The sequence below is a fragment of the Trematomus bernacchii genome, unplaced genomic scaffold, assembly GCF_902827165.1.
Source record: "Trematomus bernacchii unplaced genomic scaffold, fTreBer1.1, whole genome shotgun sequence".
Lineage (NCBI taxonomy): Eukaryota > Metazoa > Chordata > Actinopteri > Perciformes > Nototheniidae > Trematomus > Trematomus bernacchii.
In genome coordinates, this window is record NW_022988176.1 from 52443 (window position 1) to 70208 (window position 17766).

The 17766-nt window shown below is 39.0% G+C and overlaps 1 protein-coding gene across 1 annotated transcript in view; it reads right to left on the reverse strand.

Annotated features, from left to right (window-relative positions):
• Positions 1–17147, reverse strand: part of LOC117476031 (interferon-induced very large GTPase 1-like) — a 59438-nt gene extending 42291 nt beyond the window's left edge. The window contains 7 exon segments of the mRNA XM_034122385.1: positions 13094–13300; positions 13395–13476; positions 14024–14105; positions 14232–14301; positions 15929–16010; positions 16126–16201; positions 16881–17147. Of these exon segments, the coding sequence (XP_033978276.1) occupies positions 13094–13300; positions 13395–13476; positions 14024–14105; positions 14232–14301; positions 15929–16010; positions 16126–16146 (544 nt within the window). The 5' untranslated portion in view covers positions 16147–16201; positions 16881–17147.
• Positions 17148–17766: the final 619 nt, after the last annotated feature.

The following is a 17766-nucleotide window of genomic DNA, read 5'->3' on the forward strand; positions in this document are numbered from 1 at the left end:
AACCACTATTAGGAACTGTAAATGATTCATTAATAGTGACAATAATTATTATTAAACCATTATTTTGTAATGTGTAAGTTTATTTCAAACACTTTAATGTGTTCTAGAGTAGGATCTCCTCCTTAATCAAAGATATTTCTATTTACAAAAAATCAAGCAAATGTAAAAGCCTCCTCCCTCCTCTCTCCTCGACTCCTCCGCACGTATTTAAGGAATTATGACGTCCTTCAATGATCGATTTCCGGCTCAAGTTGGGATAAACCTTGTGAGTTTTGAAGTCCTATTTTCCCTGATAAATCAGTAGACAGATATGATTGTGTTGACTGTGTGTGGAGATGTTTTGATGACAGCAGCAATGGACTGCAGAATCAGTCAGTACACTGTGACGGGAGCTTCTATTGGGACAACTTTAGTTAAATTTATTAAGCTGTTGTCAATTGCAGAGAGTTGCTCTTCTTAATTCACTTTCCATGTCTTGAGGCTACGGTTGTGTTTTAAATTGAATTATTTACTTTAAAAAAATGACAGTGCTAAAAGTAAATTAACAATTGTCTTTAATTTTCAGGTCGAATTAGGAAATGTTTACGGTTCCATGTCTTTATGTTTTAATGATAACAATTAGAAAGAGAAATCCTGAGTTTAAAGTAGGTGTTGTTGCAATTCATGTCCACTAGATGTCAGTAGTCTGCTGGAGTCCATGTTCAGAGTGAATAAGGACAGTGTTCAGTAACGGGCCGTCTCCACGGCAGCGTTAAAAAAATCTTGGAGGTGGGCGTATCTGAAGCTTGGGGATTTTTTTGCGATCAACCAATCACATGAATCTCCCGCCCGCGACATACGAAGCCAAAAAGCCCGAAGTAAACTGGATATAAACTCCCCAAACAGGCGAAAACCTACCACTGTCTCTGCCACCTCCCTCCATGCCTGGCTCCTCTGGTTTATATCCCGGTAGGTCTGGTCATAAAGCACCGGGTGATTGATTCGCTACCGCTAATTTCTCCTCCATGTTTTGGAATATGAGGAAATGATCTGCGGTATGTCTCTCCCAGCATACACGCCGTTTGATTGGCTAGAGCTTGAACTGTCAGATTTGCGTACACGGGATTTGATTGGCTGACGCTTCCTCCTCAGCTTCAAAAGTTGAACATTGTTCAACTTTGGATCTTGAAAATCCTGAGAATCTCCGCTCGCCTGCCCACAATGCATTTCGGCGAAAGCGAAAAAAAGTGACGTCACCCCATTCAAAGTGAATGGGCAGAAGCGTTTCAAGATTTTTTAACGCTGCCGTGGAGACGGCCCGTTAGACCATGTGATTGATTTCTTGAAACATAATATAACTGGCTGAATTGATCTTTAACAGTTTAAAAAAATGCTCAGGATTAAATGAGTCATTCATGAGTCAGTCATTTATTTATTATTGTCAACTCCGCTGACCTGAAGATAAAGATAATGAATGACATGGACAGACTTCCCCTTGTTCTGTTTCCATCTATCCTTTCTTTATCCAAATGTAATCATTTGTGTTTTTAATTAGCAAAATATACAGTTATGGGAAAAATCAACACAAAAACACTGGAAAGCAAAACCTGTACACACATCCTTAAAAACATTCTTTACTTTTAGTTTATTGTTAAACGGTATGTAATTTATTTCAGATACACTTTTTGTTATATTCCATGGAATGCTCTTAACATCCCGATAGCAATGAATATATGAAATGCTTTGACAATAAATACATAAAGAAATTAATCTGTGGAAGCCGTAGTACTGTAAAAAGCACGACCAATCATCTGAGCCGGCCTGGCTAAAATAAATCAAATCAAATCAAATCAGGTTTTATTTATATAGCACATTTAAAAGCGATTTTTGGTCGAGCCAAAGTGCTGTACATGTAATAAAAACACATTACTACAATCACAATAAACGACAATAAGTTACAACAGATATATATAAAAAACAAAATTAAAATAAAAACACAAGGAAAAGTCAGGAGTCGTGCTCCGCTCTAACTAGAAAGCCAGAGAGAAGAAGTGTGTTTTTAGAGTGGATTTAAAAACCCCTAGGGTCTGGGCCGACCTCACATGGAGGGGCAGAGTGTTCCAGAGCCTAGGGCCAGCTGCTGCGAAGGCTCGGTGCCCTCTGGTTTTAAGCCTGGTCTTGGGCACTACCAGCAGCAGCTGGTCAGCAGACCTTAAAGCTCTGGCTGGGGTGTAGCGCTCGAGGAGTTCAGCTATATAGGCCGGAGCCAGCCCATTTAGTGCTTTAAAAACAAATAAAAGGATTTTAAAATCAATTCTGAACCGAACTGGAAGCCAGAATAGGGGTGATGTGGTCACGCTTTTTGTGGCCAGTCAGCAAACGTGCAGCTGCATTTTGGACTAGCTGCAGGCGTTTAATTGAGGCCTGGTCCATACCCACATACAGAGCGTTGCAATAGTCCAGTCTCGAGGTTACAAAGGCGTTAATAACCCTTTCTAAGTCATTAAAAGATAAATACGACTTGGTTTTGGCCAATAGTCTTATTTTAAAAAAGCACGATTTGACTACGGTGCTGACCTGCTTGTCGAATTTAAAAGTGCTGGTGAAGGTCACTCCAAGGTTCATGACCGAGGGGAGGATGTTTTTTTTGAGAGACCCCAGAATATCAACCGGAGAGGCTGGAGGTTGCGGTCCAAAAAAGATGACCTCAGTCTTGCTCTCGTTGAGGTTGAGAAAGTTTTTGCTCAGCCAGGATTTTATCTCTGCTAAGCAGTCCATCAGCTGCTGTAGTGAGTGTTTGACATTTGCTTTTAGAGGCAGATATATCTGTACATCGTCGGCGTAGCAGTGGAAGGGAATATTATGTTTTGTGAGAATTGAACCTAGGGGCAGTATGTACAGTAGAAAAAGGATGGGGCCCAGAATCGAGCTTTGGGGAACCCCACAGGTAAGAGGGGCTTTGGCAGAGGAGAAGGCACCTAGCTGTACCGAGAAGCTACGGTCTGTCAGGTAGGACCTGAACCATGCAAGGGCAGAGCCTGTGATGCCAGCGGACTGTTCAAGCCGTGACAGCAGGATGCTATGGTCCACAGTGTCAAAGGCAGCTGTCAGGTCTAACAGCACCAGGACAGCTGGGCTACCTGAGTCGGCGGCTAGGAGCAGATCATTAAAAACTCTTAAAAGGGCTGTTTCAGTGCTGTGCATGGGTTTGAAGCCAGACTGAAACTTTTCATGGATTCCATGCATGGTTAAAAAAGACTGCAGCTGGGCGTAGACTACTCGCTCCAGGGCTTTTGATAAAAAAGGTAGCTGGGAGAGGGGCCTAAAATTTGCGAGAATGGAGGGGTCGAGATTTTTCTTTTTAAGTAGTGGCTTAACCACGGCATGTTTGAAGGCAGCTGGGACACATCCTGAGCTAAGAGAGGTGTTTAAAAGTAATAAAATACTTGCTCCAACTGAATCAAAAACATCTCTGAGAAGGCGAGAGGGAATGCTGTCTGAGGTGCAGTTTGTCGGCCGCAGGTGCTTGACTACATCCGAGAGAGAAGAGAGGGATACAGGCTCAAAGTGGTCGAGGACAGCAGGGCACAGAAAAGGAGCAGGATGGCCTACCTGCCTGTCAGCCTTCCATCGTGCACAAACTTATCTTGTGCCCTCATTGGTCATGTGCGCGTTCGTGTGTGTTGGAGGAGGGGCTCTGTAAGGAAGTCTGAAGGAAGAGGCAGATTTTTTCCGGTTGTGTACTTTCAAATTCTAGCGCACTCGAGCTGGTTTCTCCAAAATTACATACCCCACCTTTAACAGTTGAAATTCAACTTGAAGTTAATCTGAATTTCTCTCACTTTCAGAGACTGAACCTGTGATTAACAGCTGCATCAGACTGGATGTTTGTGGACACACCTAGCCTCAACAAACTGCAGTCAGCCAAACACACACACACGCACACGCACACGCACACGCACACACACACACACACACACACACACACACACACACACACACACACACACACACACACACACACAATTCATTGCGGAGTTGCCCCTGTTGTCTTGTTTTTACATTCTTTGTTGAATTCAGAAACCCAAGACTTTAAATGAAGAAAAATGTTAAATAATGGAATTTAAAAAAAGATGATTATTACAAAAAAGTATATTATGTAAAACTATATAAATAAATGAGGTGATGATATTTCTGTTTCCTTTAGAAGTTATTATACACTATGCTGTGATTCTGATCTGGGAAACATTAAAGACATTCACAGCCAGTCTGCAGATTTGGTCTCTTTATTGAAATAGTAAACAGTGGTCAGTATACATGTTAACAATATAAAGAATGAATTATATTTGTTATTACATAAATATAAAGAATCAGATACTTCACAGAAACAAAAGATTATAATCTCTGAGTAAAAGAAATATCATATGATGCTGAACTTGATTAAAACAAACGTTGTCATGTTTACTTGTTGACAATAGCACTTTTACATTGAATAATCTTTTAATTGTTAATACATGTAAATATGATAATAATATAATATCAGATACTAAGTTGATAAAAAATAAAGTCGTAACAGATTTTGAGCTAAGGAAATGACATATCATACTCGAATAGGAAAGAAAAACAACCTGAAGGATAACCTACATGTTGACATTTAGACTGAAATATCTTTCAACAACAAAATCTAATAGATTATAACCTTCTGGAAAACAATCACATATCATCCTTAACTTGATTCAAACTTGTTGTCATGTTTACATGTTTACATGCTGAATATGAACTAAATTATCCTTTTACTGATTTAAACATGTTAAAATGTGGCATTTGATGCAGCCCAAAACGAAAAGTAACATAATACATTTTGAGTCAATATAATAACAACATAAAAATGTAAATATTTGGAGTTATATACGTATTGGAATAGCACTCAATAAGGTAAGAAGAAAATGCTTGTATGATCTACATGTTGACATTTAGATTGAATTATATTTTAAACATTGAATATGTAAATATTTTTAACTGATGTTTATATGTATTCACAGAAACTAATAAGAATATATTCTAACTCTCTGGGAAACGGTCACATATCAAACTTAACTTGATTACAGCAGACTTTCTGTCATGTTTACATGTTGACTGTACCTCCACTAAAACACAATCATTCATTAACTGATTTAAAAATGTAAATGTGGCTTTTGATGCAGCTCAGAAATGAAAAGACAACAATTCTAAATGTGTCAATAAAAATGTTAATAATAAGAGCCAGATACTTACTGTATTTGAAATAAAAATAAAGACATTGTCTAATCTTCATGTTGACATGAAGACTGAATGATATTTTAAAACATTGAAATTGTTAATGTGTTTATGACAAAAACACAGTAAAACATAAAAGCAAATCTTTTTGCATCAGTTACTTTAAGGAAATAAAAACACTGATACTACAATAACAACCAAAGAAGTAGGATACAAAGTCTGATTTCATCAAACTGAAACGTTTACAAATTCCTTGTAAGTTGTTGTGGGGAAAATATATGGTCAACCTTGCCATCTCACAAACAGCATGTTACTCTGTGTGCTTCTCTTCATATGAATCAAGTGTAATCTAAATATCCATGAGAGGATGATGACTGTAATGAGGAGGACGTGACCCTCTGTGAGCACAAAGCTTGTAGTTTCTCATTTGATATAACATGACTCTTTGAGGCTTGCCTCTGCTTGCTTCTTTGTGATTTGTTTCCAACGTGGAGGAATATCAGCAGGCTTTGCATCGTATGCTGCTGCAAACTCATATTTGAACTTTGCCATTACATATTTCCAGTAGTCTGATGCCTGGAGGCTTGCATCTGGTAGGATTTTCCAGTCTGGATAAATTTGTCTGTAAGACTTGTAAGGATGCCATTCATCCTTTGAAGCACTGCAGTGAAAACGCTTGTCACTGTTCACAGAGGAAGAACATAAGTCAATTGTGAGTTTTTGTGTCTCTTCCGATCTATTTCGACCAAGACCATTTGGACGATGAAGTAAAGTGAAGTGCTCCATGTGGGCTCTTCCTCCTGCATCACAGGGCGCTTCGCAGAACGGACACTGTTTACCACATCCAATCAGTGTGTTGAAAAGCTCGTTCTGAGGATTCACCTGAAGGTTCTGTAGTTTAGTTTTGATGTTTGTTTCCTTAAACTTCTCTCTAAGAGCTTGTGCCATCTCCTTCACACACTCCGTGAGCCTGTGAGCAAACTGTTCCTGGTTGGCATTGTTCAGGATCATGAATTTACCAAGAGCATCCTGGGAAATGACCAGTTTGTCACCAAGCTCCTGACAGACAACTTCAACAAATGACTTCAAGTTGCCACACTTTTCTGTTTGAGCTTTCTGGATAGCATTATTTATGCTGTAGACACATGACTGGAGATGTTGTTCCTCGAACATCGTAGACCCATTTGAGAAGCGTTCCACTATTTTGTTGAGTATCCAATTCTTTACATAATTCTCATAGGAGCAAATAAAGCTCAGGTACTTTTTAAAGTCATCCTCTGAGAGCAGATCCAGTAAAACTGAATACTGGAAGGACATTCTTGTGCTGAACTGCTCACTTGTCCTCATTTCACCAATGATATCAGGACCCAGGGAACGGTTGACAAAGTCTTCGACTGCAGGCTTCAAGCATCGGTCTGTGAATTCTTCTGCTTTCTTCTGGCACTGGACTACATGAGGGAACACATCTTTAAAATCAGAACGAAACGTTTCTTTGTTTTCGTTCAGACATCTGTAGGGATCATTCTCATGGATGAACTCTTCATGCATTTTCTGAAACCTTCTGGCTGCGTCTCCACAGATGTGCAGTTTCAGAGAGACTTCAAAAGTGATGTCAACTTCCTGATTGTTTTGCAGCTTCTCATCAATCACCTTTAGAATCTCCTCGATGTAGGTATCATGGTAATTACTCTTTCTGTGCATTTTGTCAGTCATCATCTCTGAGCAAACTGTAATGATGCTGTCAGCTGTTTGTTGTACAGCCTTTGTGTGACTTTGAGCACTGAATAGGTCTTTATGTCGCTTGAACATTCCTTCAGCTTTATATTTAAAAGGCAACCGTCCACACTCTTTCAGGGTTTTGTTACTCAACAAATCATTCGCTTGACTTCCCTTTTGTTTTAGATTTGTTCTCAGGTGGTGAGACACACTGGTGAAAATGTCCTCAACCTTCAATTTTGAACAGGATAGGTGAGTCACTGTTTGAGTCCACATCTTGTCAAATTCTTTGTCCAGCTCTTCCTCTGTCATCTTGATGTTTTTCTTCCTACATTCTTCAATCAATGCACAAACTTTGCCCTCTAATTCCTTTGTGTGGTTCTTCTTGATTCTATCAAGTTCTGTCATCCCCTGTCTGATGTCAGCTGCTGCTGTGAGTTGATTAAACACAGACCATTCCATTTCTCGTCGAAGGCTCCTTGCACTGTTTGCAAACTCCTGTCTGTATCCTTCAACAAGATATACATGACCCTTTGTTTCCTTGAAGTACTGTTCCAGATTTCCAAGAAGCTTTCTCTCCCATTTAGACAGCTCTATCAAGGCTTCATTTTGCAATAGCATGAGAAGTTCTCTCATGTCAGATATGTTAGATTTATCAGCAGCTGTACCGAAGTTGGAGATTCTTGTTTCAGCTTGTGTAACCCATGCGTACATTTCTTTTTTGAATTCCCATTCCCATTTGTTGAATTCTGTGCTCAGCCTCATGTATGCATCAGCCACGAGACTGTTTCTGAAACTGAAGAGGAGGTTTTCATGTTTTACTGCAGTCCACAGGCTCTTCATCCACTCAGTAAAGTCCAAGATATTATTAGCTGATGATCCACAACTTCCCAAAATGTGGATTATGTTCTTCTTGAGCTCATAGACAGTCTCGCTGTAGCCTGCATTGACTGGTGCCATCGGTGGGTTTCCATTCCAGAGTCCAGGAATGTACCAGCTTCCAGTGTCTGGACTGTACTCCATCACATCAGTGAAGCTCGAGTACTTTTCTTTCTTTTCCATTTTGGCTGCTGCCTGGGTCATCTCGTTTAACTGCTGCAGGAGCAGTTTCCTGTCTCTCAGGCTCTTGTCATGGGCTGAAAATTCTGACACATTCTGGTGAACAAACTGACATTTGGGCTTTTTGCGTACCTCTTTCATCCTGAGGAAAGCGTGTACAACTATCTGTAGGATGTCCTTCATATATGTTGAATTCTCCATTGCAACATTGATGATGGTGATATCACTCAGCCCCACAACAAGTGTTGCAAGCTCATTGTCGTGCTCGTGGCTATTGTCCAGTTGTGCAAGTTCTGGTGACTTTAAGCCCTCAGTGTCAATGATCACCATGAAGTCACAGTTGAGGTCTTTTCTGACATCTTCATTGATTTGAATCAGCAACATAAAGGTACCTCGAGTGCATCGACCACTGCTGACTGCAAACTGCACTCCAAACATGGTGTTGAGGAGAGTGGACTTTCCTGTGTTCTGAACTCCAAGAACTGTGACTACCAGGATCTTGTTCTTAGGAGACACCAAGTCATTGAGCTGAGAGAGAACATCACTCACCCATCTGAGAGGTATGTTGGATGCTTCTCCATCTACAAGCTCAAGTGGAAATCCAGCAAGCATTAATTCTGCACATAGCTTGGGGAGATGCTGTAGTTGTTGACGTGCTGGGTCTGTTTCAGGAAGGGAAAGGGAAGCTTCATAGATCTGGCCCATTTCACGGAAGAAGTGTTCAGTCCCTAATGAGCTGTTGGAAAGTTGTTCCTCAATCTCCTTGATCTCATTTTTGTTCTCAGAGTTTCTGCATTTTTCTTTGTACTGCTCCCTGAGGTCAAAGAGTTTTTCCCGAGACACGTTATCGAGGTTCATTCGCATCCATTTCAGGAAATAGCACCTCTCTATCCCTGGGCTTGATATTGCATTGATGAAACATGTCATTGCCTTTGACAAGTCCTGAGAGTTCTGTTTTCTCCGAAGTTCTATTTTCTGTCGCTGAAGATTGCTTTTGTACTTTTCTATATTTTCAGACCCAACTTCCCGAAGTCGCAATTCTTCCTTCTCTAAGCGAGTGACGTCTTTCCATATGTGTCCTTGCAAGGGAAGCTGAGCTTCTTTGTATTCAAGAATGTCTTGAATTTCTGCAGTGATGGCATCTGCGTTTTCCTTCGCAGTCTGGCAGTCTGGAGAGTCTTCATCAACACAGATTCCATGTTCATGTGCAATGTCAGCCATCTTCTCAATTCCCATCTTCACCTTTGTGTTTTCAAATGCATTGCTGACTTTTTCCCGCAAATCTTTGACAAAGTTTGCATCATTTATGTGCTTATCTTTCAAAAGGATGTTGCTCTTGGTTAAGCTCAACTTGGTTGCTACCTTTTTTACAGCATCTAATTTGAAATCTTTGCTTTGACGGTTGCCCACCAAGAAGATCTGTGCCTTGTGTTGTTGGTTGGTTAGCAGCTCACACTCAGAGTCCAAAGCGTCAAAGAACACAAAAACTGCTGCAGATGTCTGACACAAGAAAGAAAATTGTGTTTCAAATGAAGCAATGTCCCCACGAAGGTTAGCTACAGCAACTGGCTCGCTGAAGACGTCCATGTTTTTGTTCCCACAAGGGAGGTACCAAGTCATTTCAACTAATCCATTGGATATTCTCCTTGGACTGTCACCACCCTCCATGTTACGGTGAACAAAGGTGTCATGGTACTGCTGAGAGTTGCTCAGAAGCTTATTGAGGATCTCTGACTTGGACAAGGAGCACTCACCCAGTCTCACAAAAGATATCATTGGAAGTTCAGAGACAACAATTCTCTCTTCAATAAATCCCTTGGATTCTGAAAGTGACGGAGGTCTGTACTTTTTAACAATGTCTCTCATGGCCCAAAGCATGAGTGTGCACTGCTTTGTGTCACAGTTGGGAAGCAACAGAGGCACGGAAAACTGACACATGGACATTTTGAGGGCCATTTCCTGCTGTACAAAACCATCAGAGCACAGGAAGAGAGCAGTGATTATGTCAAGGGGATTCAGTGTTTCAACTGAAGGTGTTTTTTTGTCTAAATCATCAAGACCATCTGTGTGATCCTCACAGTTGGACTTGTGTGCAGGTGTATATTTCACATTCCTAGCTGTCACATTAACCATCATTAGTTTCTTCAGAAAATACCATGGAAGATCCGAATTACACTTGGCAGGTTCATCTGTAAAGGTCTTCTGGTCAATCCTCAGAAGTGTGCTTAGGGACAGCTTCTCTCTGTAGTGGTGATCCAACCCCAGATCCTCCAAAAACTTCTCTAGCTGCTTCTCTGTAGAAAATAAAAACAATACATATAAAAGCCTTAATTGATTATTAAACATTCATAAGCATGGATCAACATTTATTATAACATTTTTCCTTTCCTATAGTTTATTAAACTACAACTATGATGGGCAGTCAATTATTAAACAGCTGGTCTAATAGATGAATCCAGATCCTTCAACCACACTAGAATCAAATTAAGAGATATACAAATCTAATTGGCAGATTGCAATGGAATTGTCAGTGAAAGGATTTGAAAGAAGAGATTGAGACATCATTTGCATCAAATTACAGCAGGTTTATACAAATGCAATACACTGTTTGACATTGGCAGTGATAGGTGAACATTGAAAGAAACTATCGTTCATGTCTGTCATGATCAATCATATCCAAGATATATATTATGCATGGTTTAAGGAAATATCCACTTGAAAAGGAAAACATATACACTTGTTTGCAATGTTACTGTGCAATAGTCATTTTATGTAAAAGCACATTTTTTTATAAATGTCTCAGCATTTAATTGTTATAAGGTCTCAATACTTTAATATATATATATATAAAATATAATATTTTGTTGCCATTTATTGGTTGTCTTTTTTACCTGCTATGCCACTTTTGCTGTAACACTGTACATTTCCCCGCAGTGGGACTAATAAAGGAATTCTGATTTTGATTCTGATAAGTACGCATACAGAAAATGTGTGAGCCAGATTAGCAGTAAGCATCATGTGTGCTATACTGGCAGTAATATATATATGACAGCTTCATTAACATGAAGAAAGGCTGTTGCTGAGAAAGTTGCATTTGCTTGAAAAACAAGAAGCTAACCTTGAAGCAATAAAAACAAATCTTAGAGTGCTAATGGAAAAGCTTGAGCTTCAAACTGATACAATAACAACCATGGAAGCCCTGGAGTATGGTGGAGGATGATAATATATTTGCTGTGGTGGAGCAATACTGTACTGGTCAACCACATGAAAATGCTGATGTTCATAATGAAGAGGAACAAGAAAAAAAACATAAAGCCAAACTCCAGCCAAGTCACAATCAAATAGCAAAGAAAGAGTGACTCGATTTAAGTAATGCAGCACCAAATCAAAATGACTGAAATGCTGACAAAGGAGCAACGCTTAACATTACATCCATCCAGAGAAATACCCATCTTTAAAGAATATAAATTAGAGTACCTTCCATTTATTGAGATGTTTGTCCAAGCTAAAGACTTGGTGAGAAGGTTTCCATAAATGAATTCTAAAAAGGACGAGAAAGCCAAGAGATTGCTCGAAGAGAACTATGGAAATGAACTCTTTTGCAGCAGCTTGTTTGGAGAAAGGTCAAATTGGAATGCCATTAACAGTGAAGATAGAAAAGCACTGCTCAATTATACTATTTTTCTTTAAATATATTTTAACTCAATGGAAAATATTGATACCTTCCTTTAAACTCAGGGAAAAGTGTAGAACTGCAAATTCATAGATTCAAACAAAATGAAAAATTCAATGTTTCTAGTTTTGGTTGATTTCATCAAAAGACATGCACTGATGGTTTTAAAGAAATTAGTTTTGCAACAGAAAGTGCAGGTGCACACATAGAAATGCAAAAGAGCAAAACATGTCAGATTTCCAAAAGACAGAGTTACGCCAGAGCTACCACCATACATGTCAGAGTCAATGACTTTGGCCAACTTGACAACACTTGATGAAAGCCCTTCAACAGTTATGTGCGTGTACAAATGATCAACAGCCGACACACATAACTACAGTGCCAAATGTTCCAAATGACTTTGAACCTCTATCACTCGACCACTTGCTCCAGCTCAAGGTCAAACCAATGTTACCACCAGGTTAAATCCATCTGCAATATTCAGAGCCAAAACACTGTTGGCAGCAAGTGAAATGCATAACGGAGTTCTGGAGCAGATGGATCTACGACTTTGCAAGAAAGACCAGAATGGAATTGCATTCAAAGAAACCATATACCTGGACATACATGTATTGATCATAAACTGAAATGCACTTCATTGATCCTGGTTAATGGCAAAAGTTCTGGAGACACCACCCAGATCAAGAGGTCTGATTATTTTTATGACCGAAACAAACATGCTGGAAAGACCAGTAAGCTAAGTTATCTCTCTGGTGCCAGTCTCAGAATAAGGCAAATTAACATTCACAATTAGAATGTAGTTTTCAAAGGCTGAACCTTTTGTATCCGGCTCCTTTTTTGTTTTGTTAACTTTTATTAAAGATTCCCAATACAATTTGTTTTGTGCAGAATGCCAAAATAATATTTTCACCCGGTGGCGACCTCTAGAGTCAATTAAAAAGAAAGACTACAATTCCCTAGCACAAGCTTATTGAGATACTCATTTATGGGCTGATGTGGCAGAGTTCTAAACCGCTCAATTATTTAACGTTATCATCTTACAGTTAGCACATCTTTTAGTTTTGTTTTGCCTCTTTTGTTTTTATAGTAAACCATGCAATAACGATTATATTTGACTGACCTTTGGGGGCAGATGGTGCAGTTGGCTTTCTTAATGTTCCATCAGCTTTCTCAAATTCACCAGCAGGTGGCTCAGGATGCAGAGGCTCTGACTCCCTGCTGAGCTGAGTGCTGGGCTCTGAGGAAAAAAACAGAAAGCTTTCAGTAAAACTTAAAAAATGAATGTTCCATGAATGTTTGTCAGCATTTTAAAGTGCTGTTTGACTGACAAGGAAAGGCCAAAAAAAAAGCCATATATATTTATCCAAAAGATCCAGAAACAGGTGGCATTGATTACATTTTCAGATTTACCTGTGAAGACAGATAGCGAGGTTGCTTCGCTTTGATTTCCATTGTCTGCAATCTTTTTGAAACTGATGGTACACTCAGTCCCGCGAATCAGTGCCTTAACTGTGACAGTTTCTGCGTTATCAACAGTCAAACTGCCGCTGTTTGTTTCACAGCCTGAGTAATCTAACTGTAGTCTACACCCAGCTACTTTCCCTGGTGGAGGAACATCTGTCATAAGACAAGGAAAGTACATCTCAGTATCTTTACATATCACTGCGTATATATTTATAACATTAGGTCAGTTATTGACAGTCACACTTACGGTCAGACTGTGGTGCTGCTGGAGTGTTCTTTCCTTCCTCACAGCACGGGTCAGGAGAGGGATCTGTTTCTTCATGATGTTCCTTGGTAAGTGAGAACATTACAGTATGTTTGCATTCTATTTTGAACGAGTCATACTATATTAATAATTGTTAGTTAAATAACCTTAAAGAGGTGGATAGAGACATTTCTTTGTATCAGAATACAGCAGGTTGATGAAAATGTTCTTTGCACTGAGATTGGACATTGGCATTATGCATAGGTGATCATTTAATAAAAATCAGAATGGGTGCTGTCATGATCAATCATATTACTTAGAACCACATATCCTGTGACGCTCACAGGGGAGGGCAGGAAACTGTATAAATACTTATGCTTCAGACCTATGAGGGGTCAGCTATTCTAACCTTAATTTAACTATTACGCATTTCACTATACTTTTTACCAGTGCTGAAAGAAGTACTCAGTAAATATTAATACAAAAGTGTATATTTACCAGTAAGTAAAATAGTGTACAATAGTGTGTACCAGAACACTGTAGCTCTTCACTTTATATAAAAGTACCTCTCAGTATCTCCACAGCAGGTATATATTTATTACATTAAATCAGTTATTAACAGTCACACTTACGTTCGGACTCTGGTGCTGCTGGAGTGTTCTTTCCTTCCTCACAGCACGGGTCAGGGAAGGAATCTGATACTCCATGATGTTCCTAGGTAATTAGGAAGAATATGTTGAATTTTTGAATTCTAATCAATACATGAATCATGCCATATTCACAATACTTAAATATATGACAATATTTCTCTTGTAATTCTATTGTAATTTAATTATTTACCTCCACATCATTGTTATCCATTGCAGAAACACTCTCAGCCATCCCACAAGATTCTTCAAACAGCGTCTCACTGAAAGTGTTAGAAAAGAACTGTGTTACAACATCTAATCTAATGTAGATTCTACACCAGGCACATGCAGAGGATGAGAGGGGACAGGGCTCAAATGCATAAAAGGGCACATAAGGAAGTCCCTCCCTTTCCGGTGGACCTCCATGGGACCTTATTTAGGAAAAATTATGTATTGAAGTCAATAGATGAGAGTAACACCTACGTCACTTCCGGGCGAAAATGACGGCCCGGCCCACTTTTGGGGGAAAACAACGCTGTCATTTGAATGACAGTACAATACAAATTCTGAAGTTTTTGCCAATCCGATCAGAGATGTATTAAAACCGTGGATTTTTGGATCTTCAAAGAGCCCGATTACGATGGCCAGTCAGGCAAACAATTACATTAAATCATTTGAAATCGACGATCGGGCTCGATATATCGTTAAATTCAAATCAGTAGGCGAGGCCGTAATTTCGCCAGCTGTTACTTTCATGAGCGAGGCGGAAAATAATTGTTTTATCATGCCAAAAAGCTGCTGTGTCGTTTATTGCACCTCAAACATGAAAACAAATCCAGAGTTACGTTTTTCTGTACTTCCTCTAAGAAAAAAGGACAGTAAAAGAAGAGCTCTGTGGCTTCAGGCTTGATCGCCATTCAAATTACAGTGTTGTTTCCCCCAAAAGTGGGCGGGGCCGTAATTTTCGCCCTGAAGTGACGTACTGTAGATGTTACTCTCATCTAAGGACATCGATCGCCTACTGCTATATTTAACCATATATCGAGCCCTATCTTCGATTTCCAATGATTTAATGTAATTGTTTGTAATCGGGCTCTTTGAAGATCCAAAAATCCACGGTTTTCTTACATTTCTGATCGGATTGGCAAAAACTTCAGAATTTGAATTGATCGCCATTCAAATGACAGCTTTGTTTTCCCCCAAAAGTGGGCGGAGCCGTCATGTGTTACTCTCATATATGGCGAGAGAAAAATTATCTTTCGATCCCGTTTGAATTGTGCCACGAAGTACACATAGTTTGTCAATTTAAAAGATAATTTTGCAAGTAAAAAAAAAAATGTTTTGCCGTAAACCTTTTTTTTGTGTGAAACCGCTCAATGAACTACATCTCTGGTTTGCACAACACAGTGACTTGCTGCTGACCTGATCGACTTTATTCTGAACATGAGTGCTGGGCTCTGAGGGGAAAAACAGAAAGCTTTCAGTAAAACTTAAAAAAGTAATGTTCCACCAATGTTTGTCAGCATTTTAAAGCATTTTAAAGTTTTAAAGTTTGACTGACAAGGAAAGGCAAAAAAATATATAGCCATATATAATTATCCAAAAGATCCAGAAACAGGTGTGATTGATTACATTTTCAGATTTACCTGTGAAGACAGATATCGAGATTGCTTCGCTTTGATTTCCATTGTCTGCAATCTTTGTGAATCTGATGGTAGGCTACACTCAGTCCTATGAATCAGTGCCAGTGACAGTTTCTGCGTTATCAACAGTCAAACTGCGGCTGTTTGTTTCACAGGAGTAATCTAACTGTAGTCTAAACCCAGCTACTTTCCCTGGTGGAGGAATCTTTACATATCACGCGTATATATTTATAACATTAGGTCAGTTATTGACAGTCACACTTACGGTCGGACTGTGGTGCTGCTGGAGTGTTCTTTCCTTCCTCACAGCACGGGTCAGGAGAGGGATCTGTTTCTTCATGATGTTCCTTGGTAAGTGAGAACATTACAGTATGTTTACATTCTGTTTTGAATGAGTCATACTATATTAACAATAGCTTATGTGACATGTATTTGTAAATGTATTGTCATTTAACGGTTTACCTCCTTATCAGTGTACTCCATTTTTGATACACCCTCAGCAATCCCACACCGTTCAGATTATCCAAACAGCTTCCCACTGAAAGTAATAGGAAATAACCAGAGGTGTAAGAAGTAGATCTTTTACGTAAGTAAAAGTACCATTACTACAATGTAAAAATCCTCTGTAACAAGTAAAAGTCCTTTATTCAAAATGTTACCCTAGTAAAATTACAAAAGACATCAAAAGATACTTCAAGTACAATACGTGAAAGTATACTCATTGTGCAGTAAGGCCCAGTAATAATGAATTTATTAATGTCAATTAATGTCAATGTTGCACTTGGTAGAGGTTGGGTTCATTTTGTATATCTTGATATATACTGCTGGGTGCCTATCATATAATAATACATGATGGTTTATTAGTTTATTTTGTATTCTGTATTATTATTCAACGTCTGCAGAGCAGCTAGTAACTAAAACTGTGAAATACATATTGTTGAGTAAAAAGTTACAAATTGCCTCCAAAATGAAGTGAAGTAAAGTATATAGTAGCACAAAGTGAAATACTCAAGTGAAGTACAGGTACCTCATATACATACTCAAGTACAGTACTTGAAAACCATTCAACACAACACCTGAACACCACAGATCAAACAGCATGTGAACTCTGCAGCCTGATAGATTACTGAAACTGATGAGTTATGCTTCTGTTTGAGACCATGTGAAGCCATAATTTAAAAAGTATTTCAATGAAAGACAAAGAAATGCTTTCCTACCTTTTGTAGATGAACCATGGTAACACGTAAATCTGTTCTTGTATCCAGAGCTTTCATCTGCAGTGTATAGTAGTATAAAGCTCTGCAAGTACACAGCCCTGCCCTTCTCTGCCAATGCAAGTGCCTATGAGAGGTGTCTCCTTTTATACTGCCTTGGGAAGCCACTTTGCATTTTATTTCCTTGAAAAAGAAACGTATTGTTTGGTATCCTCCCTTTCTGAATAATTATTTTCAGTCAACCCGCTCTAGGTCATGATTGTGAAAACAGCTTCTCTCTGAAAACAACAAGAGAGCTTTAATCTCAAGATTCAAAATTCAAAGGTTTATTGTCATAACATCATGTACGTGTATGTATCAAACTACGGTGTAATTATGTAATGTATGAAAAACTTAGATCACAAGTTCCTCAACAGTGCAATTTTTAAGATATACCATTTTTTTTAATAAAAAACAACAATCAAAAATAAATATAGTGCAAGCTCAGGTGTAAAATATTCTTTTGGCCTGTGGGATGAAACTGTCCCTGAGTCTGGAGGTTTTAGTCCGGATGCTGCGGTACCGCCTGCCAGACAGACGGCAGCAGACAGAACAGTTTGTTGCTGGGGTGATGGGGGTCTTTGATACTCCTGTGGCCTTTTTTGACTCTTATAGACTGTACTGCTATTCATATTCCAATAAGATAAAATACCATGTGTCTTAGTACTAGTCTGCTTTCGTTTTTGTTGTGTGCAGACTTTATTGTTGGGTATATCTTACAAAGCCAACCAGCGCCCCTGTAGCAAACGCCTTTCACCCATTATCAGGTATCTGTTATGAGGAACTGACAGCAGTATTAAAATGGGTTTCTGAGAATGATTCCGTTAACAAATACATATTAACATCAGAT